The following is a 23,652-nucleotide window of genomic DNA, read 5'->3' as shown; positions in this document are numbered from 1 at the left end:
GAGCGAGATGTGTGGGTGTTTAGCATTCCAGAGAAAGCATTGCAACACTGTATTACATTTATGGAGATCCCTAGGTTGCAAAATTAAAGGTAAATTTTGCAAGACATCCATTTAGACAATAATCATCTTGACCAAATGGATTCGGCCCCACAAGGAGACTGGTAGGAAGGACCAACGTTGGCAAAGCAATTTGTATTTTTTGGACCAGGGGGGCAATGATATTATCATGCTGATGAGTGAGATTCCCAGGAATAGTTGAACCCAAGTATTTCAAGGTAGAACGTGCCCAGCATAGAGGGAAGGAGCCCTGCTAGCGCGATGCGCGATCACCCCCTCCGCCCACCCAGGACTTCAGACTTATCCATATTAATATATAAGCACGACAAATGGCCAAAGTCCAGAAGTACTTGTAACGCTCTAGGTAAGGCAAGCTGAGGTTCAGTCACCTCTAATAACAGGTCATCAGCAAATAAAGCTAATTTAATTCCTCCTGTCCCATCGGTATGCCCCGGATAGTAGGATCCCCCAATAATTTCAAAGCTAAGGGCTCAATACAAAGAATGAACAGGGTGGGTGATAACGGGGCAGCTCTGGTGGATGCCACATTGAATTGCGAAGGGGGGGAGAGAGTATACCATTAATCCACACCTGCGCCCAAGGGTCACAATATAAAAGACAGATCATATTAATGATCGGGCCACAGAAACCAAAGCGAGCTAGAACCTCCCATAGGTATGGTTAGAAAACATGGTCAAATGTTTTTTTTTATTATCAAAATTAATCAAAAGAGCATCCATGATCTTGCACATATTCTGTAGCTATGAAGAGTTTTTGGACCTTCATCACAGCATTTTGCTCTTTGACAAAACCCACTTGATAGGGTGTTACCAATGTAGGAACAAGATGAAGTAATCGGGTGGCCAAAATTTTCACATAAAGTTTAACATCAACATTTAACGAGATGGGGTGATAACTAGTAAGTAAGGGATCTCACCCTGGCTTCATAATGGGTGTGATCGTGGCTCCCTGCATAGTCTGTGGAAGGGAGCCCTGCTGCAGGGCCTCATTATAAACTTCAAGCAGAAGGGGTGAGATGGTGTAGGTAAATAGCAATTATTCTGGACTCGTGTCTAGGCGAGCGTACCTCTTTATCCCAATGACTATAACTATTGTAAAAAGGAACAATGCCACAGATGGAATATATATTATTATTTATTAAGTAAAGAAATATATATATATGAATAGTTCTGAAGCAAAATGCCAAGCAAAATACAAAATAACTTTCTATAAAAAATAATTATCACCCAAAATATAGATAATGGAATATGATTATCCTAATGGATTAACTAAATGAGTGATTACACAACCAATCACAATACTGATATGCTAATCATTAGCATGCGAAGTTACACCACACGTCTTATGCAGAATATCGTTAGCAACTAAATTCATAGACCATAAGTCATGACATAACCCACCTGTCACAGACAAAGGAAAGAGCTAATTATCCCCATGACCATAGGTAGTAAATCCTGTTCTCACCCTGCAGTCTGTGGCAGACTTCCAATGGTAAAGAAGCAGATTCCTCCTCTTAGACTTCAGCTGACGCTGCAGCGAGTCTCAGTCCAGGAATGAAGTCCGAGATGTGTCTTCTGGACACAGATTACACAGTCATAAGTAAGGCCGTAAACTGTAGCTGAGCGAACCTTGTGAATTTGTTACAAGGTAGGCAGTTCACTGGTGTTTAGGAAAATCAGTCTCTGGCTATTCTCGAGCCTTCTATCCACCTGCAAGTCTTCCGGTCGTCTCCTCTCTTCTTTCCTCTTCAGTCCAAACTTTTGGTATCCCAAGGGTCAGATGATACCTGTGGACCAATCGCATATGGTGAAATAATGTCCAGCCAGCTTCATGGACATGAAGAGTCTCTTTGTTGTAGCCAGGAAACTGTTCTGTTATCGAAGGCATGCAAACCTCCCTGTCTGCTCACATACTCCTGGAGCCATGTGTGACTCTCTCCTCCAATCTTCCCAGGAGATAGCAGGATAGTCTGCACACAGAATATGTCCTTGGATGAAGTCATCATGCTTTGCTCAGCAGTAATGTTCCTTTGACAAAGCTGGTTACTGATGCATACAGGCACAAGCTGTAAAATCCATATTGTCATAACAGAAGGGCTGTATAGGCCAAGACCAGCAAAGGTGAGATCTCAGGTAAATACTCCTACAATGGTGGAACTCAAGATCTTGAAAAATTCTAGGGGTAATCCATCTGGCCCAGGAGTCTTGCAAGAGGGAGACATTTTTTATCACATACTGCACCTCCCTTACGTGGAATGGTTCATTCAGAAAGACTAAATCTTCCAGGGTCACTTTCATAAAGGGGAAATCATCCAAAAATTGAAAATTAACACACACTTGGGCCGAAGAATTGGTATACATTGTGCTATAAAAATGTTTAAACAGTTTGTCAATCACCTGGTTATTGGTAAGCTTGGCCCCTGCTGGACCTTTTAAAATAGATGGAAATCAATATTGTGTCATAATGTGGACCAGGTGTTCCAGACAAGTGCCCATATGATTTCCATACTGAAAAAGTCTGTGTCAGCTATAGTGGAGGATGGCAAGCGTGCATTGATGAATCATAAGTACATAAGTATTGCCATACTGGGAAAGACCAAAGGTCCATCAAGCCCAGCATCCTGTTTCCAACAGTGGCCAATCCAGGTCACAAATACCTGGCAAGAACCCCAAAAAAGTATAAAATATTCTATACTGCTTATCCCAGAAATAGTGGATTTTCCTCAAATTATTCAGTGCTATCAGAACTTGACGGAATTCCTCCTTGGTCTTGGGTGTCAAATTTTGGGCCAGTGCTGCTTGGGCCTGACATAATTGGGTCTGCAGCAGTAAGATTTATCTATGTGCTTCCTATGGGAGACCAGATAAGAAATGATTTCTCCTGTCATCACCGCTTTCCCGGCTTCCCACAAAAGCCCTAGGGTAGAGCTAAGAATCACATTATCAAAATAGTTCTATTTCTGGGACAAAAACACCACAAAATCAGGATCGTCCCTCAAATAATGCAGCATATTCCATAATGAATGTTGCTTCCTTAGGACTCTGATAGTAGGTGAGCAAGGGCATGGTCAGAAATGCCCACCTGAGCTATGTCTATCACTTCCACCTCTGGAAATGCATGAGTCGATTTAATAGTGTAATCTAGTCTACTCTCTGAGAGGTGTGTATGTGGACACATGTATATGCATGCTCCCTAGGTTGAAGCGTCCTCCAAAGATCAAGTAAATCGTGGCTCTGCCATAGCAAGTCTTCCCTCTTCCCTCCCTTCCCCCACCCACTGGTTGACTGCACACCACACCCAAGCCACAGATTTCCAATCCAAAACCAGATTAGCCACTGCTTTAAAATTTCTGCCGACCACCACCGCCCAACATAGCAAAGATGGCAAGAGCTGCAATAAAAGATGAAAAAAGGAAGGATCATAAAGATTGGGTGCATACAAAGAAAACATAATAAATGGGGTACCATACAAGGAACAATGCAAAACTACCCACTTCCACCACATATTATGATAGCACTTATGCTGCTCAAAGGGTATTGCCTTTTTTTATTAGAATGGCCACTTCAGCTCGGCGAGTAACCAGGGCAGTGGAATAGATGTGGTGACCTATCCACTTCCGCTTTAGTTTCTGGTATTCTAAATCAGTTGAGCCTCTTGCACTAGGGCCACTCCAGTCCCCTATCGATGCAAGGCCTGTCATGATCTTAGGTTTTAGTGGGGGAATTTACCCCACACATGAAATGACACTAAGGGCCATCATTGACTGGGGGCCAGGGTGCCTCGGCTCCAGCACACAATATAGTCCACTCTGAAAGGCAAACAAGTTGTTGAGCTTCATCAGACAAACAGTTTTTTCAAATCCCCAAGACCACATAAAACCTTCACCCCCCCCCCCCCCAAAAAAAAAGAGAAATAACATGGAAAAAGGAGTTAAATACAATCAAGTCTCCCAGAACATCTTAAGTAAAATGTAGCAAGCATCTCCAGTAACAGTTGGATGATGGAGGAAATAACTGCAGAAAGATTCCCACGCAATTGGGAAACAGCTTCCAGAGGCTGTGCTTCAGCAGGTTGATGGCATCTGGAGTGGGTATTATGAGGAGGAACTTTATTCCAGTCTGATGGTGCTGTTGCCAATGCAGAAGTGGGAGAAGCAGGAAATTCTGGTTCTTTCCAAAGTCCTGCTCGTTCCAGACACTCCTGTGCCTCAGTCTTGACTCTGTTGGGCTTACCGCTGAGAAGGAAAGACTGCCCAAAGGGAAACGGCCAGTGATATTTAAAGCGTTCCCGCTGCAAAGTCTGAGTGATCTACTACTGCTACTACTACTATTTAGCATTTCTATAGCGCTACAAGGCATACGCAGCGCTGCACAAACATAGAAGAAAGACAGTCCCTGCTCAAAGAGCTTACAATCTAATAGACAAAAAAATAAATAAAGTAAGCAAATCAAATCAATTAATGTGAACAGGAAGGAAGAGAGGAGGGTAGTGGAGGTGAGTGGTTACGAGTCAAAAGCAATGTTAAAGAGGTGGGCTTTCAGTCTAGATTTAAAGGTGGCCAAGGATGGGGCAAGACGTAGGGGCTCAGGAAGTTTATTCCAGGCGTAGGGTGCAGCGAGACAGAAGGCGCGAAGTCTGGAGTTGGCAGTAGTGGAGAAGGGAACAGATAAGAAGGATTTATCCATGGAGCGGAGTGCACGGGAAGGGGTGTAGGGAAGGATGAGTGTGGAGAGATACTGGGGAGCAGCAGAGTGAGTACATTTATAGGTTAGTAGAAGAAGTTTGAACAGGATGCGAAAACGGATAGGGAGCCAGTGAAGGGTCTTGAGGAGAGGGGTAGTATGAGTAAAGCGACCCTGGCGGAAGACGAGACGGGCAGCAGAGTTTTGAACCGACTGGAGAGGGGAGAGGTGACTAAGTGGGAGGCCAGCAAGAAGCAGATTGCAGTAGTCTAAACGAGAGGTGACAAGGGTGTGGATGAGGGTTTTGGTAGAGTGCTCGGAAAGAAAGGGGCGGTTTGAGATCGCGGTGTTTTTGTAAAGTGAGAGTGGAAAGGTCCTGGAATACTGCTATTTCTACCCATGATACATTGGACCTTTCCAACGCGATTTTCAGGAAATAGTATCCTTTAGAGTCAGAGATTTGAAAATAGGCCACAATATTTATTTTATTTATTTTTGTGGCATTTATACCCTGCTCTTTCCCGCTCAAATACAAGTTCAGTGCGGCTTACAAAGTATGGTACATAGTATCACAGAGATAATACAAAGTATGGTACATAGTATCATAGAGATAATACAAAGTATGGTACATAGTATCATAGAGATAATACGAAGTATGGTACAAAGTATCATGGAGATAACACAGTTAAGAGTGGACAATAGTATGAGATTTGGGGAAGGAATTGGAGTATGGGTTTAGGTTGTGGTGTGGGTTAGGTACGAGACTTTGTAGGGTCGTTTGGGTAGGCTTGTTTGAATAGGTAAGTCTTCAGCAGCTTTCGAAAGGGTAGGTGTTCGCTGGTTTTTCGGATATGTCGAGGTAAAGCATTCCAGAGTTGGCTGCCTAAGACAGAGAAGTTGGATGCGTAATAGGTTTTGTATTTGAGGCCTTTACAGTTGGGAAGATGAAGGTTGAGATATATTCGAGAAGAGATGGATCGGTTCCTGGCTGGAAGATCGATCAGGTTGGACATGTAACTTGGAGATTCACCATTGAGAATCTTGTGGATCATAGTGTGATAGGATCATAGTATCTCTAGGTCTGTTGTTCTTTGGGGTACTCAGGGCTTTATGTGCCCGTTCCACTATGTCATTGGCCCCTGATATGGAAAATGAGGGAAAAGTCAGGGGCATGCAGGAGAATCTGGAAACAGATGGCTTGTACCAGTTCAGTGCAGTTGTACCCCCTCCCCACCCCGGCTCCTGGAGTCTACGGAAACGGAGATTGAATTGCCAAGCTCTGTTTTCTGACTTGTCCAATTTCTCCACCAGATTGGGAATTTGAATGTCCTTGGTATCAAGTCGGGCCATCTGCACTTCCTATATTTTATTCTACTTCCTCCACGCATGTGCCTAGGTCCTCTAAACCTTCTCATACATCCTGGATGAACGTTTTCAGTTCATCCACATGTGCTTTGGCATCCGTCTGCAGGGCTTCTTGCAGCTCAAGCAGCACCTGACTGAGATCCTGCTTTACTGAGTGGATTTGAGGATTCCCCCAGGTCTGCACCCTGAGTCCTCCATCTGTGAAGATGATAGTTCTCCTGTTTCCATTAGGGGGCAAACGGATTAAGCCATGCGATGGGTTTCAGTTTTTGCCACGTGACTGTCGTGAAATTGTTTTATCTCGCTTGGGTGACGCCTCGACATCGTGAACACAGGGTTCCAGATGGCAGAAGGAATCTGGAAGGTAATGCACAAATTACTTACTCTATTTGGGGGAAACTCAGTTGGAGCCTCAGGCTAAGACCGGCATCGCCCTGATGACATCACCAAAGTCCTAATGTTAATATATTTTATTAGAAAAAAACAAGAGTGGCAAGAATCATTGTCACTGTTCAGATTGATTAATGTAGAAACAGTCTTCAGATAATAAACAGTTACTCAACATGTAGCTATAAACATTATTCTTGATAAGCAAGACACATGGTTAGCCAGTGCAAACGGATGAACAGAAGCATGAGATGGTCTTATCTGTAGGTGTGGCAAAATAGTCTGCCATCTGACTTGGTTGATGAGCCTGCTATAATTTAGTCTAAAAACCAAGGGGAGATGTAAATACCCAGATATCAGCTCCCTTTTAGTGCCACTCAGAAGGGTAGATGCTGAAGTAAAATTGAGGGATTATTAAAACTGACCACTTCAGTTTGATCAATGGTTACCTTGAATTCCTGAAACTTCCCAGTAGTGGGACATCTCTGATTTTGGTCAGCCAAGGATACATGAGACAGGGAGGTTCTTGCTGCAAAGTCTTCTGAGACGTATGTAATTGTTTATGAAATGTGCAAACTTTTGTTGCAATCTCAGCATGAGAGATACTGTCTTATGAAGCTACAATTCTGCCAACTCATCTTTCATTTTGTTATTGGCGTAATTGCAGTGCCAGGGGCTTCCCTGCCCAGCTGGATAGGATTATCTCCTTTCACACCTTAGGGAGCCCAAAAATTAAAAGACTGAGCTGTCTGCTACAGTTTTCCTGATATTCTAATTTCTCCCTGAAAGTTCACCTACTTTTCCAGCCATTCACCCCTCTTTCTCCTGTTCTGTTCCACCTCATGTAGTCTTCCCTCCACATGCTCTACTCAATGCCTTCATCTTCTGCTTTATCTTTTGCAAAACCATGCTGACACTCAATTTTAGCCGCCCTAAGTTTCTGGAGAACCATCTGCAAGGTCTGGTTGCTTGAGTGAGGAGCAGCTGTATTCTCCAGCTAGCAGGACGTCTCTGGAGCTGAGCCCAGGTCTTTTCACCACTAGGTCTTGGCTTTGCGGCCTTGGCCGCATACATTTCTTTTATGGAGGTAGTCCGCTTTTGTCTTCAACATATGCAGCATGAGAGAAGAGCTTGTGCCAGTTGCACCCCCTTTCTTGTTTCCAGCAGCGGTAAGGCAGCTAATTCAAGTGAAGTTCAGTGAGTATATGGGGAGGAATGAGGAGGCAATTGTGCAACAAAGTTATTCACATCTGTGCTGCATGGCCACCAAATCGGAAGGCCTTATGATGTCATGACTTCTTTCTAACCTCTGTGTGTGGGGATGGAGGCAGATTTCTGGGAAAATTTTTTTTGGGGGTGGGGCAGTTTCAAGGGGATAGTTTTTGGGGTTGGGCCACTTGTAGGGGAGGGTAGTTTTTTGGGGGGAGTTGTTGAGGGAATCAGGAGAGGCAGGTTGAAAGATGTGTTTTTCTGTATGTAAGTTTCTATGCTATAGAAGCTAGAACTCCTCCCATAGAAGTACATTGAATCGGTGTTTTTTGGTTTTGTTTTTTGTTTTGCTTACGGGGGCTTATTTCTCTAATACCTGTGGTTGTCTGGTCCATTTTCAAATATATGTTTTTTTTTCACAGGTTGTTCTCCCCATTCTACAAGCTCCACTTTCACTATGATATATTTAAATCATATTTATTACAGCCAGCACAAACAGAATGACAAACTAAGGAGCTTTGCATGCCAAATGTTTTGAACGATCAGTGCACAAAACAAAAATACAAGCCCCTCTCCCTCCCCCCCCCCCCCCAATTCCTACGTGCCAAGACCACAAAAAAAGCACTATGAGAAATAATACAACCTAAAAAATAAAATATTTAAAAGATGACTATTTTTTAGTTTTGTTCAGAAAGCATTCTGTGTTCTTACTTGGGTGGTGTGTCTGTCATACGCAGGTTCATAAATCAAGGTGACAGGTGGGATTCTTTGTAGCTCAAATTTTAATCTTTTGTGATATGTTCTTTCAGCTGCCAGTTTGTGGTGTCTGAAGACCTGGATTGCACTGCTCATTTCACTGACCCAGATACATTGGTCAACTGGGACTTTGTGGAACAAGTGGTTAGTAGCAGTGGAGTTTTTTTTGTGTGTGTGTGTTGAGAAGTTATAGAGGATACTTTGGGCGCTCCAGTTGGAAGCTCACGTGATGAATCTAAGAAATCATATGTGTTGGGGGGGGGGGTTGCTTAATCAAAGTAAGGGCATTACTTTCATTCTACCACTTTAGTTTTCTTTGAAGAGGAGTTAACTGGCTAATGCCCAGGAATGCCAAGACAGTATGTGACAGCATGCTTTCCCGTATGTCCCAGGCAAGATGCCTCTTCACTCTTTCCATACATTATCCCCCTGGTTTGCTTTTTCAATGAGTGAAACTAATGCATTAAGTGAAGTTCAGAAAAGTTGACCTAGAAGGAAGTAGCAAAGACTGGCATCTCGGTTATGCTGTTAAAGCATCACACAGCGTATTGCCCTGAAGACCAGCATGCAGTTAAGGGCTGAATGGTCCTAGACCCTCTGCTTGTAGTACTGCTACAGAAGTGTTTTCTGCCAACTACATATTAATTTTATTTCTTACAGCGCATTTGCAGTCATGAAGTGCCCTCCTGTCCGATTTGTCTGTATCCTCCTACTGCAGCCAAGATAACCCGATGTGGACACATCTTTTGCTGGGCATGTATTTTGCATTTCCTGTCTCTCAGCGAGAGGGACTGGAGCAAGTGCCCTATCTGTTATGGGGCCATTTACAAAAAGGAACTGAGAAGGTGAGACCCATGTCAATTTGGCCTTCAGTTGCTTGCTTTCTCACTATCTCAAGGAATGAGAGAGAGCTCTTTTACCTTATATCTGCTTTGTTGCAGTGTGGTTGCCACGGAGACCCGCCTGTACTCTGTTGGTGATACCATCACAATGCAACTGATGAGACGGGAGAAAGGTGTCTTGGTGGCATTGCCCAAATCTAAATGGATGAAAGTAGAACAGCCCATTCACCTGGGAGGTGAGCACATTGTATTTGGGGATTAGGGGAGAGAGGCTGTTAATTTCTGTGTTGAAATGTACTGAATACTGTTAGCTAAGATGACTCTGCTCATATATGTGCAATTCTCAGTAAACACTGACAGGGAAACTCTGTAAAGTCTTATTTCAAGAATTACTAGTTTACCCTTCTTCATGATATTCTCTTACCTGGCTAGACTTTATTCTTCCTTTTCATATTTTTCTTTACTAAGATGATTTTCTTGGACCTTTCCATATTTTTTTTTTTTGTATGGTGACATTTGATCAAGATGCATCTGATCATTTTCAGCAAGCCATTACTATTGAAATCATGCGACTTTCCCTTTCTTCCCAGCTGTTCACTTGAGATCCTCTGTATAGAGCCGGTTATAAAACACCTTAGCTTAGAGTGCATAGAACTGGAATAACCACATAGCTACTGTCCTACCACAACCTTGAGCCTCTTAGAGTGAACCTAGGACTCTCCAGTTTAGGTCTTGTTACTTGTGTTGGGGGGTCTCTTAGTTAAGATCTGTCTGAGTTAACCAAGGAAGTCATCCTTGGTATTGGGGCCCTAACTTTCAATACATTCTTTCTGTAGATACAATGGGAGAAAACCTTTAATATAGTGTTTCCTAATCCTCTTCTAAATACGTATGAAACTTGCATATGCTGTCCTAGAGTACTGCAGTTAAGCTCCTGTTTGGGGCAAGTCACTTTGATTGTATTTCCCACGTTTTGTAGCACATACCACTTAAATCTTATTGATTACTGCTCACACCTTACATCTTGACCTAACCATATCTGGCAAACTGTCTTATCCCTTACATCCCTTCCCATAATGTACGCTTGTCTGTCTGTTCTTACTATTCCTTCCACAGTCAGGGCTAGATTTGACTGTATACATCAATCTGTTTTGGTGATGGTAGCCCCTTCTCATGTTCAGATTTAAAAAGGACTAAAAATTTCCAGTCAGTATTCAGCCCATGGTGGTCGGCATAGTTTTAAGCACTGACTGCAGCCAGCTAAATTAGACCCAGGTATTCAGTGCTGGGCACTGACATTGAATTGCCCAGTCATGTGCTGGCTGCTGGCACTTATGCAGGACCTGGTCAATATTCAGTACCCACACCTGTATAGGTAAACAGCCAAATATAAGACAAGCTTTTGTGTGGTCCAATCTGGTTGCTTAGCTTGGACACTGGCACAGAACATGACCTGTGTGCCCTCAGGGCTGGTGTTAGCAATTGCGGGGCCCTGTGAGGACCAGTTTGGTGGGCCCCCCCTGCCCCCACCTAGCCCTGCTCCTTGTTGACAAGATGCGTTTTAAACATTTTTTAATGTAAATTAAAGACAAATGAAGCAAAACTTGTACAGAAAAAGTAAATCAAATATGCATAATACTATCATAGGAAACGTTTGGGTTTAAAAAGCAAAACCATGTGCATGTAAGGACTGGATAAATTAAAACGAATCCCCTTAATATGTAATACTTGGTAGCAATAACGAAACGGTGATTGTCTATTCACATAGCAAGCAGCCTGAGCTAACAGATTTATTTTCCACTGAACATAATTAACTTTGTATGAACTTGGCTGCTAATAGTATGCTGAACTGGACAATGTTCTGCACAAAGGAAACCCTTCCCTCATTAATCAATACCTTCTCTGAGCAACAGTAATAAAAAAAAAAAAAAGACAAGTGCATTTTTATAATATACCACTGCATTCCACAAAGCAAAAGGAGCAGGTTCCCACATGCCATCTTTTTTTTCTTTTGATGTAGGCACAGGAAAAAAAAAAGATTTTAAATACTCCCAGGTTTCAGTCTAATTCATGTTTAATGTGGGATAAAATGCTATAAATGAGTAAATAAATAGAAACTCTGAATGTTGAGCACCTGATTCTCATAACAGACTGATGTCTGTTCAGTGGCCCTTTACCAGAAGAAAAAAAAAATCTCTGCATAAATATAATAGTACTAGGGTGTCCCTTTATCCAGCCCATGGGTGTAGTTTGGGGGGGGGGGGCAGTGTCCCCCCCGAACGAGCTGCTCCTACCCAAACCTCCTTGGACTAACCTACCACTATCTTCTCTTCTCCCGGACGCTGCTATGGCAGCCTGGAGGAACTGAGAGCTTCCATGCTCTTTCCTTTCCTTCCCTGCCTCTCGCTCGCTCACTAATTCCCTCCCTCCCCCTCCCTGGCAAAGCATAATGCAAACGTGCGCGCGGCCGGCCTCCCTCCTTCTCCTTCACTTGCCTCATAATATAAGTTCCTGTTTCCGGAGAAAGGAGGGAAGCAGGCAGCGGCACGCGCAGGAGCACGGTCCCACGCACGTTTTTATTTTGTTTTGTAGCAGCATCTGATGCAGGGGTCATGGAGAGAGAGAGGCAGGAAAGGGCGGGGTAAAGCACAGAAGCTCGCGGTTCCTCCTGGCTGCCATAGCAGCAGCCGGGAGGAGTAGCTAGTAGTTTGGTGCCTATGTCCCTAACCTTGCTGGGGGGGGGGGGGGGGTAGAGTGAGTGAGAGGACAGATGAGGCAGGGAAGGGGATTGAGGAAGGACATTGATGGAGGGGTGAGGCAGAGATGTTCGATGGAGGGATGAAGGGGAGACACTGAATAGAAAGGAGTGAGAGTGATTTAAGATCCTGCAAAGGGGGGAGAGAGAGTCCAGAGATCCTTTTTTGCAGTTTTCTGAAGCAGGTGTGCCTATCTAGACGGTGCCGTCATTTCTACCTAAAGTGGTTTTGGCTTTCCATGTCAATCAGTCTGTTTATCTTCCGTCTTTTCGAAGAGAGGATTATCCATGGGAGTTTGCCTCGCTACATTTCCTGGACGTGCGGAGAGCCTTGTTTTGGTACTTGCAGATCTCTAACGAGTTTCAACGCTCGGATCATCTCTTTGTGTTCTTGTCGGGATCGAAAAGAGGTGAGGTGGCTTCTAAGGCTTCCATTGCTTGCTGGATTAGGGAAGCCATTGGAGCGGTGTATCTGCCACAAGGGCGGGTGTCTCCAGTGGCCCTGAAGGCGCATTCTACTCAGGCACAGGTGGCTTCTTGGGTGGAGGCGTTGGCCGTATCTCTGGAAGAGATTTGTCGAGCGGCTACTTGGGCGTCCCGTCATACTTTTGCGAAGCATTACAGGCTAGACGTGTCTGCTCGGGAGGATGCGAGTTTTGGGGAGGGAGTGTTGGCGTGGGGAGCGTCGGCTTCCCACCCTACTTAAGGAATGCTTTGGTACATCCCACTAGTTCCTGGATTCATCTGCTGCAAGTGACAAGGAAGATAAAATTATGTCTTACCTGATAATTTTCTTTCCTTTAACGCAGCAGATGAATCCAGGATCCTTCCCTAGTTCAGCCGACGGTTTTTTAATTTTCCGCGCAGTGTGGCTATTTTTTCCTTCCGGGTTCTCTTTTGCAGAGTTCAGACAGATATGGGAACACGGAAAGGATTCCGATTTCTGGATCAAGTTGCAGTTATTTTAAAGTTCTTATTTGGTTCTCTGTTTTTCATAGTGAGGATGGTTTCTGGTTGTTACTGGTTTCATATTTTTGGCCTTGGCAAATGCTTATGAATGACATACTAACTGAGGAAGGAGCTGGCCGTCTGGCATCACTGCCTTTAGTTTGTTTATCTCTATCTCCACCTGCTGGTAGGTGGACTTAACCCACTAGTTCCTGGATTCATCTGCTGCGTTAAAGGAAAGAAAATAATCGGGTAAGACATAATTTTACCTTCTACCATAAGCGTAGCTGTTTTGTGATAAACATTTAGAGTAGTGTTGTGGTCGTCTCTTCATATTTTTGCAAAGTACTGCCAGCTTAATGTAGAAGCAAGACCAAAAGCTGATTTTGGTATTGAAAGGTATTTGGGCAGGGATTTCCAGGTCCCATCCATCTTGAGAAGTGTTTTGCTACATCCCACGAGTTCTGAACTGGTGTGGTGGGACTAATGGAAAGAAAATTAGCAGGAAAGACATAATTTTTCCTTAACTTTCTCTGCACTTAGAAGGAAGACTGCCAAAATTCAATTTATTTAATATACCCCCTATATAGTGGAAATTTTAAGCACTTGCAAAACCAATTAAAGAAATAGGTTGGGGACAGTGCAGAGAAGATCAGAAGCCACAGTGAACACTGTTTCTAAAGACAAATGAGAAGATTGTTGGAGCGGGGTGAGGGAGTGGTAAATTCTTTACAGTACTCTGTATGTTGCTTTTACTTTTGTTTCAGATGTTATTTTTCTTCAGTGTCTTTGCTGCAACCTTTATTTCTTTCTCCTTTCCTCTTTTTGTGTACTGCTGCTGCCCCCTCACCCATCCCCAGCTCTTGCAGTCCCAGCTCTGATTCTAATAAAGATGCTTCTTTTTGTCTGGCCTATTTGGCCCACCTCCAAGGCCAGCCACCACAGACTAGACTGCTCCTTGAGTAGCAGTTCTTCTTCCAACTAGGTCTGGTGGCAGGTACTTATTTTTTCCCTTTCCTAGCCCTGATTCACAGGCATTTTCATAACCTGTGGAAAAAGGTGGCACTTATACTGTTTTATAGATTTACTAGTAACGAAGGCCCGTTTCAAATCGCAATGAAACGGGCGCTAGCAAGGCTCCCCTCCGTCCCTTTGTGTCTCTGTGTGTCGCCGGCCCCCCTGCAGCCTCCGTGCGAGAGCTACAGTGCAGTACAACGTTGGAGCTGAGAATGTGCTCCGCCCTCAACGTCATAACGTTTGACGCGAGGGCGGGGCCCACAAACTGTGATTTTGTGTGGCTTCAGAGCTTCGAACTTACGAACCTGGCTTTAGGGACGTCAGTGGCAAATAGAACGTTGAGGGTGAGTTTTATATATATAGATTTTTTTTTTTTATTTACCTTCCTTTTAAAAATACACTTTTATGAATAGCTTCAGATGTTCACGAGTCATAAAAGAAGGCTAAAAGAGGAAAATGATACAGCTAGGCTGCTGCTTTTGCTATTTTTTGATAAAGTAGAAGCTTGCTTAGAATTAGCAGGAGGATGAGTGGTCTCCTTTAGATAGCCAAATTTGGCTGGCAGGTCTCATATCTCTTAGGGTGATGGCAAGGGTATGAAAAGGTGATCAGAACTACTGAGTGCACAGAATAGTCCTTATTTGCTTTCTTATAATGTCTTTCTGCCCTTAGAATTCTATACTGATTAACCAAGGGCGCTGATAGCTTACACAGAAAATGACAGCGGATAAGACCAGATGGCTTATCTAGTCTGCACATCTACACAAACTACTAAGCTCTAAAATCCCTTTCTTACTCTTAAAAATCCTCTGTCCTTGTCCCTTGCTTTCTTGAATTCAGATGCTGTGCTTGCCTCCATCACCTCAACTTAGGAGACTGTTTCATATATTCATCACTCTTTATGAAAATGGATGTTTTCTTATGCTTTAAGGATTGTACACAGTTTGTTTTTGTGTGACTATGCTGTGTGTCCCAGCAGGAGATGTCTGGTATTTATGGAAAGGAGCTGTGAATTTATAGGCTAATATAGAAGATGGACCTTTTTTGCTTTAGATGAAGAGCACTCTCAGTACTCCAAGCTATTGCTAGCTTCACGGAAGCAACTTCTACAGCAAGTGATCTGGGAGGAGAAAGTGGTGCTGCTGCAGCAGTATGAAGAAGAGAAACAGAATCCTGAAGCCTGCTTCATCCAGGCAGCCATTCAAGAGTTGAAGGTGAGAGCCAGTTAGAGGCCAAAGGGAAATGGGACGATATACCGCCTTTCTGAGGTTTTTGCAACTACATTCAAAGCGGTTTACATATATTCAGGTACTTATTTTGTACCAGGGGCGTTGGAGGGTTAAGTGACTTGCCCAGAGTCACAAGGAGCTGCAGTGGGAATCAAACTCAGTTCCCCAGAATCAAAGTCCACTGCACTAACCACTAGGCTACTCCTCCACTTCCAAAGAGGAGGGGTAGCAGTGGAACCCAGTCATACTTGAAATTACTTTGGGAGGAGTAGGGTGTGCTTGGATTACAAGCCATGTGCAACTAGTGGTTTAATATCTAGGTAGGAGCAGCAGAAGTAGTGGGGGCTGTGTAAGGTGTTTTATCTCCAGGTTAACTGCTGTTTTGTGGAATATAGGATCGAGAGAAAGCACTTTCCCTTGATGAAAGTGATGTTACATCTCTGGAAGATCTGACCTTGGCTGAGCCTACATTGATCACAAACCTTCCCCAGGAAAGTGAGGTAAAGTCTTTATCAAGTATGGACAAGTTCCTCTTCCTCTTATTCATGGCTTCTTACTTAAGCCTTGCACTACATTTTTTTTTCAATTTTTGTGTTTTATTGTGTTTTTAATGCTAGTGTATTTAGCAGGGTAACACTTGTAGTATTCTTTAACTTGCACACATTACCTTCAGCACAGCGAGATCCTCCTATGATTCCCCCCCTGCATTGATCTGTTTTATGACTGTTTTTCAAATGCCGCCTCCTTTCCCCCTCAAATCTTATTGAATTTTAAAAGATGGTAAGGTTAGACACTGGGACGCCGGTATTTGGGTCCTATGGGAGAAATCGATTAGTTGAATGCTGGCAATGTTGAAGAGTTATAAGAAACATGTCTGTTAAAGGTATCTGAGGGCATGGAAAGGGTGGGGGGTTGGGACATAAAATGTAAAATGCACGAGAATACTGTTCTGTGTTAGATATAATATCTATGTGGTTTGATTTGTGATTATGTACAAGTTCTAAGTTGCTCAATAAACAGATTCAAACATAAAAGATGGTAATGCAGTGCAGTGATCTTAATCATATGATAGTATACAAACATTTGTGGGACATCTATCTCCCTGGATTGAAGCTTGTTATTTCCATTAAGGGAATTGTACCCCCTGCCACCAAAATGGAAAACATCATAAACTTCTTCCCATAGGAGTCATCTTTGTCTAATGGTATATTTCAAAAATAGCACTTGATCAATGCTTACTTTTCTCCTCAACTAGAGTACAGTAGGGTACCAATTATCCTAACTACAGTTATCCGGATTGCTTACATTCTTTTAAAAAGTGTTTATTGTAATCTGTTATCACATGCCTGATATACAGTAAAAAAATTTTTATCACAAAGTGTGGTATTTTTTCCCATTTATTATTGAAAACAAAAAGTAATGCTCAACATGTAACATACAAAAGTGTGTGCTCTTTTCAAAAGGAATGTCCAGTCATCCAGATTTTCCATTATCCTGACTGCTGTCTGCTGAGGTTAGTCTGGATAATCAGTGTCCTACTGTAGTCACTTGTTCCCAAAACGTCTTCACATCTCTCTTCATATGATAAAAGTCCCTTTTCTGCCTACACCACCTCCAACATTTATTATCTCCCCTGTTTTATATTTTTGTAATTTGAGTTGTATAGCACTTTGTAACCATTTTCTACAAGGTTGGCTGCAATTGACAGTTTGGCCAATTCATCTTCTTACTAATTTCTGACCATTTCTCCCAGGTCACCACAGGAGTGGGGGCAGCTTCCATAGGTGGTGATTCCTTAGCATCATCACCAGATCAGTCCAGAAAGGGCGGGTGTTGCGTCCATCAGCCAGCAGGTGGACAAAGAGGGCAGAAAACTAGAGTGTGCTCTAAGGACACTGTAAAGCTCCTACACTTCATTATTTTTCTATTTCAAACAAGTGGAAGGTGATCTGTAGTGCAGCTTCTGGATAGAGAATTGTAACCTGCTCCTGGACCAGTTAACTCAGCTGGGTTCCAGTCAACTAGGGGACATCTCGGCAAGTGTGAGCTGTTAACTGCGGGGGGAGGGGAGTGGTGCGCCCAGTGGTCTGGCCCCATTCATGTGGATCTTCATTCCTCCACATAAAAAAAAAAAGACTAAGTTGGCTCGGCTTTCTAGTCATCACTAGAACTATTGCAGAAGGAAATTGATCTGTGCAGACCTATCAATAAGCCTCCCCTCTCTGTTCAGTCTCCTTGGGGGTCCCAGTGTGTCTCGGCCAATTGAGCTGCAGCCTGTGCTGTCACTTAGATTTCTGGAGGTTTTCTTGGGCTGTTTTGTTTGTCAGCCCTCTGAGTATGCTCTGGGGGATTCTAATCTGTGCAGTAGGATAGCAGAGGAATTTAGTTTGGCTTCAGGTTGTGTTCCTAGTCTGTGGGAAGGCAGTTATGGTGTGGAAGATAACATTTGTGGCTCATCCTCAGAAAATGCTGGAGTGGTGGCCATTTTGCCTTTCTGTGTTTTCTCAGAGATTGAGCAGCAAGCTGTTTTGCAGTTGTGCAGTACTAGAGGAATTCAGGATTCTAGCACATCACTGTCCCTTGAGCCCCGGACAGAAGTTTATTTACTAAGGAGGAACAAATCCATTCAGGATACTGGTTCTTTCCCAGCTTCACCTGTGGTAGCCTGTGCTGCCAAATGCCTGCACTTAGATCAGGTGGATTCCTGGGATTCAGACTGTCCATTTGTCTGCTTTGTCTGTATAAGCTCAGTCCCTTGCCTCCCAGTCCTCCTCCCTCAGAGGACCTGTGAAGGAAGGAGATTATCCTTCTGTTCACCAGTTGTTTCACAAAGAAGAGCTGCTATACCTCATCTCAAAATCCTTGGAGGGATTTGGATTGTGTCAGTTTACTTTGTGCCTGCTCAGTCCCTGGCCTCCCAGTTCTTCATCCTCGGAGGACTTTTGGAGGAAGGAGATGATCCTTCTGTTCACCAGTTTCACAAAGATGAGCTGCTATACCTCATCTCAAAATCCTTGGAGGCTTTGCATATTTCTTTGCCAATACTTCAAATGCTTTTTTTATCTGGAGATTCCATAATGGATGGTTCTAGGAAGCTGCCTCAAGCCTTTTCCTGTTCATCGCAGCATCCAGGCTATGGTTTTGGCAGAGTGGGAGACCCCTGATGCAAGGATTAAAATGGGTAGGGCTATAAGCAAGCTTGTTAACCAGATGAAAAGGAGAAGTTTAAGCAGCCAAGATGGATGCCTTTGTGGCAGCAGTCATGAAGAAGACTAGTATTTCTATGGAGGGTGAGGCAGCCCTTAAGCAAAATTTTGATGGCACGATATTGGGTCTTCAGGCCTCTCAGTTTCTAACTGGGTTAGAAACTGGCTAAGTGGAAGAAGACAGAAGGTGGTGGTGGTACATGGAGTTCACTCAGAGGAAAAGGATGTTACCAATGGTGTACCACAGGGATTGGTCCTTAGCCCAGTTCTTTTTAACATCTTTGTGAGTGAGATTGTGGAAGGGCTATCGAGTAAAATTTGCCTCTTTGCAAATGATACAAAACTCTGTAATAGGGTAGACGCCCTTCTGGTGTGGATAGCATGAGGATGCTAGAAGAATGGTCCAGAAATTGGCATACTAAAAAAATGCAGGGTCATGCACTTGGGCTACAGAAACCTGAAGGAGCAGTACCATTTAGGAGAAGAGGTACTTATGTGCTCAAGAACAGCGAGACTTGGGGGTGATCGTTTCTGATGTTAAGGTGGCCAAACAGGTGGAAAGGGCGATAGCCAGAGCCAGAAGGATGCTTGGATGCATAGGGAGAGGAATGACCAGCAGAAAAAAAGGAGGAGATAGTGCCTCTGTATAGGTCTCTAATGAGACCCCATTTAGAGTGCGGTATGCAGTTCTGGACACTGCAATTTGAAAAAGAGAGAACCAAGATGGAGTCAGTCCAGAGAGCAGCTACTAAAATGGTCAGTGGTCTTCATCATAAAGCATATAAAGATACTCATAGACCTGTATATTTATACCTTGGAAGAGAGAGAGAGAGGAGATAGACATTTAAATATCTTGGTGGCATAAATGCACAAGAGGCAGGTCTCTTTCAACTGAAAGGAAGCTCTGGAACGAGAGGGCATAAGATGAAGTTGAAGGAGGGTAGACTCTCTAAGGCAGTACTTTACGGAAAGGGTGGTGGATGCGTGGAATGACCTCCCAGTGGGGGGGGGGGGGGGGGGTGGAGATGAGGACTGTATCTGAATGCAAGAAAACATGGGACAGGCATGTGGGGATCTCCTAGGAGGCAGAGATAGCAATGTTATGGATGTGCAGACTGGATTAAGGGTGAGGCTAAGCCCGAATGGCTCCCAGAGGGTAATCCAAAGCCTTCAGCACACGCTGCTTCTAGTCAACAGCTATTCTGGCCTGTAATACTGGGAGTTCAGGACATTTGGCTTACTTTTCAGCAAAATAGGAATTTGTCAAAATCTTCCTTTTGAGGTAATGGGAGTGGAACCCAGTCAGCTCACCTTTCAGTCCTCCCAATGATCGTATCTCACTCCATTCTTCAGGAGAACAGATTCATCGCTGACTGACCACCTTTTTCAAGGAATGGACCAGAATTATGTCTGAGCATTGGGTGCTGGATATTAACAAGGACGGATATAAACTCGTTTTCTCAACCAGTTGTAGATTTCCTCCTTGGTGTCCCTCTTGCAAAGCTTCTGCAAAACAGTCATAGTAGACACCACTCTAGCCAACCTTCTCAACCTATGAGTAGTTGTTCCCCCTTTCTAAAGTGGACTGGGAAAAGGGCAGGTATTCCATCTATTTCGCTGTACTCAAGAAAGAATGTGTTTTGTCCTGATTCTGGACTGCAAGAAGGTCAGTACGTGCCTCTGAGTTTCCTATTTCTGGATGGAGACTCTCTGATCTGATGATTTCTGCATGCCTAGGTGAATTTTTGATTTGCTCTGGATCTCAAGGAGGCCTATTTCCACATTCCTATTTGGTCTTCCCACCAAAGTTTTCTTAGATTTCTGATTTTAGGTCTACATATCCAGTTCTGGGAAGCATGCTTTGGTCTTGCCACAGCTCCAAGGACTTTTTCAGAAGCAGTGGCATTTCGGAGATGCAAAGGGATCCGAATACTTTCCTACCTGGACAACTAGTTGATCAGAACATTCTCTTATCAGGGCAGTGTGCAGGCAACTTCCAAAATGTTACAGCTCTTGCAATCTCTGGGATGGATAATCAGTTTCAACATAAGCTGTTACGGGAAAAGTGCCTATGACATGTCTAACCCTTTTTCCAAAGCTATTCTTTTTATTCAGAGGTGATATAAAAGAAAGAAATCATTTTCTGAAAATTAAGTTCTTTTATTCAGGCATCAGTTAGAAAGAGATCACAATATAAAATTACTGATAAAAGAATGAAGGTTTGCAATATAGTAGGAAGCATATCTAGATCAGTACAAATCATAATTTCTTTTAGCTAAGATTGCAGTACCTGGTAATACACCAATCGCTCTAATGAAGAGATATTAAGACTAATCCTTCTATTTATGTTTCTTAGATATAACGAACCACCGTACCCTGAAGCAGGTCTTTTGAAACGATGGCCATCGTAGGTCGGGGTTCGACCAGATTAGCAGTAGACACGAACGATCGACTCTGTTCAAAGCTAAGTAGCTAATTAGAAAAGTATTGGTGCTAGTTCTTGTAACTATAAGAAGAAACGATAGTCTAAAGAACTATAAAAGAATAAAACGAATTAAAAAGAGGTTTTTGAAAGCCAATGATGACGAAGCCCAGCTCTTCGAAGTAAAATACAAAATTGAAATTATGAAAGTATTTACCGGAGGCTTCTAGAGGCTTTTTCCTCTGAATAAGCACTTTATCTTTATAAATGATAAGATTGAAGAATAGTGCTGTTTTGTGACGCCATATATAATAATCTCCCTACTCTGTTTTGATAGTGGATATTTATTACTGATTTTGGGAGATTACTTCTTTTCCTGATTTAGTTTAATACACCACATTTTGCCATACAATTTCAAATTCAAGAAGTCATTACCAAATATGAAACAAAATACATAAACCCACACATATCAATAAGGAAAAATCATAAATATATAAAGAATTCAATAATAAAGCATAATGGGGAGCATGGAAGAGGAGATTAGGCACCAGTTCAACTGACAGACATTTTTTGAAAAGGAAAGATTTCAAAAACTTATGATAAACCAAATAATCATGTTGGGATCTTACATTTTTCGGCAAGAAATTCTACCATTTAGTACCTTGGTATGAAAAAGTAGCTGAATATATAGATTTATAAACTACTTTCTCACAGGAAGGAAAATGAAGACGCAGGTAGTCTCTTGCACCAAAGACTGAATTGCGAGAAGGCTAAGTAACAAGGGGCAACATATAGTCAGGGGCAGTACCATACAAAATCCTAGCCCTAATGGGAAACCAATGCAAATATATCAGCAAAGGAGTAACCCTCTCAAAGTGCGGTACATGCATGACAAGTGTAGCTGCAGTATTTTGGGTAGTTTGCAGTTTCCTTAAGATACATTCTTTACACCCTCATCATAAACAGTTCTTTTCAAACTAAAGAGAACATCAGTTATTCATCATACAAGCCTGTTACTCTGCAATAAGGACACAGTTCAAGCTAGTAACACAAGAATGAGAACTTATCTGCTTTTCCCTGAATGCAGGAAAGTCAGGCAGTGAGACTTTCTTCCCTCATCTACTCACCATCACGCAGGACCTCAGCATTCCAAAAAAAACCAAACCTTTCCATTTCTCATATTTTATAATAACTGGGTCCAGCTCAAATAACATGACTTAAAAATAACATTCAAACGTAATTCAACAGGGAATCAGCCAACTCTGTATCCTGTGGTCTGTCACTTTGTATTCATCTCAGAGCAATATGGTTCCCTTGTCTTCCATTTTAAATCCTATCTTAGCCTAAGTTTTCCCCGTTATCTCATGAAATCTTTAATAAATTTTGTTCCTAACAAAGCAGGCTAGAGCCCTCTGAGCCTGGAATACTCGGGTGTCATCTTTGACACCCATTAGAGAGGGTGTATCATGGGAGTAGAGCTTCTGTTCTTTCATTTTCACAAGTCCTTCTGTTGCTCTGCACGAGGTCTGATGCCTGGGATTACATGAAGGTCCTCAGCCTCATGGAAGCTATCTTGGGAGAGTGGTGCTGTGGGCACATAGGCTCATATGAAACCCTTTCGGTCAACTCTGCTCAGTCAGTGGTTGCTAATATCTCAGGATTACAGTTGTTGTCTGCTGTGGACCCAATAAGGTTGCTGCAGCATGCCCTGGAGGGTATAAGATAGCAACCTGTGGGAAGGAAGTTCCGTTATTGATCTCGGACTGAATGGTTGTCACTAATGATACCAGACTGGGAGGCTAGGGAGCTTTAGGTGGCATGATTTTTCAACCTTCAGTTGAGAGCATTTTGCAGGCCTCTGCTAATCTTTGCCCCATCTCTTCAGGGGAAGGCTGTCTGAGTCTTTAGATAATGTGACAGCAGTAGCCTACATCAAAAGACAGGGAGGCACAAGGAGTGCGCCCCTAGCCCTAGAGGCTTGCTTCCTCTTTCACTGAGTGGCGCACAACCTGATAGCTCTTTCAGTGGTATACATTGCAGGGAAGTGAATCTGCAATGGACTCTTTGAGCAGGCATTCTGTGGATCCTAGGGAATGGGAATTCTCTATAGGGATTCAATCTGAAAGTAAGATAATGGGGATGCCCTCTCTTCAATCTGATGGCAACCACAGTAAGTGCCATGGTCCCACACTTCAGTAGATGTTGAGGGCTTGGGGCAAAAGCCCTTGATGCCCTAGTGTTGCCTTGGTCAGGCTTGGGCCTCCTATATGTCTTTCCTCCATGGCCTATGATGGGCAAAGTACTTCAGAGGATTTCCTCCCATCCAGGGTGAGTGGTGTTGGTGGCTCTATATTGGCCCAGAAGACAATTATACACAGGTCTGATCAAATTCCAGATAGATCAGTCCCTCCAGCTTCTTCTGTACAGAGGCCGCATATGTCACGGTCCAATTCTACCGAGAGGACCCCTGGCTACTGAGAGGGCAAATCTGAGGTTAGAAGGTTACTCAGAGATGATTATTACTTTTCTTCTGCAGGCTAGGAAGTGTTCCACATCGGTGGCATATGCCATGGTTTTGAGACCTTTGAAGGCTGGTGTTCAGAGTGAGCTCTTCCTAATTGGGCATCCCTACTCCAAATACTGAGTGCTTCTGTAGGAAGGGCTGATTAAGGGTCTCGCCTTGAGTTCCTTGAATGTGTCCAGGTTGCGGTGTTAGCTTGTTTAGAGGCTGACTAGAGAATATTGGCTTTTCACTC

At 43.2% G+C, this 23,652-nt stretch overlaps 1 protein-coding gene across 1 annotated transcript in view; it reads left to right on the top strand.

Annotated features, from left to right (window-relative positions):
- Nucleotides 1–23,652, top strand: part of RNF10 (ring finger protein 10) — a 132,779-nt gene that overhangs the window by 60,665 nt on the left and 48,462 nt on the right. The window contains 5 exon segments of the mRNA XM_030219861.1: nucleotides 8,531–8,621; nucleotides 9,138–9,322; nucleotides 9,419–9,555; nucleotides 15,093–15,253; nucleotides 15,664–15,768. Coding sequence (XP_030075721.1) covers nucleotides 8,531–8,621; nucleotides 9,138–9,322; nucleotides 9,419–9,555; nucleotides 15,093–15,253; nucleotides 15,664–15,768 — 679 coding nt within the window.

Source organism: Microcaecilia unicolor, chromosome 11, assembly GCF_901765095.1.
Source record: "Microcaecilia unicolor chromosome 11, aMicUni1.1, whole genome shotgun sequence".
Lineage (NCBI taxonomy): Eukaryota > Metazoa > Chordata > Amphibia > Gymnophiona > Siphonopidae > Microcaecilia > Microcaecilia unicolor.
This window is presented reverse-complemented; position numbering and strand designations above follow the sequence as displayed.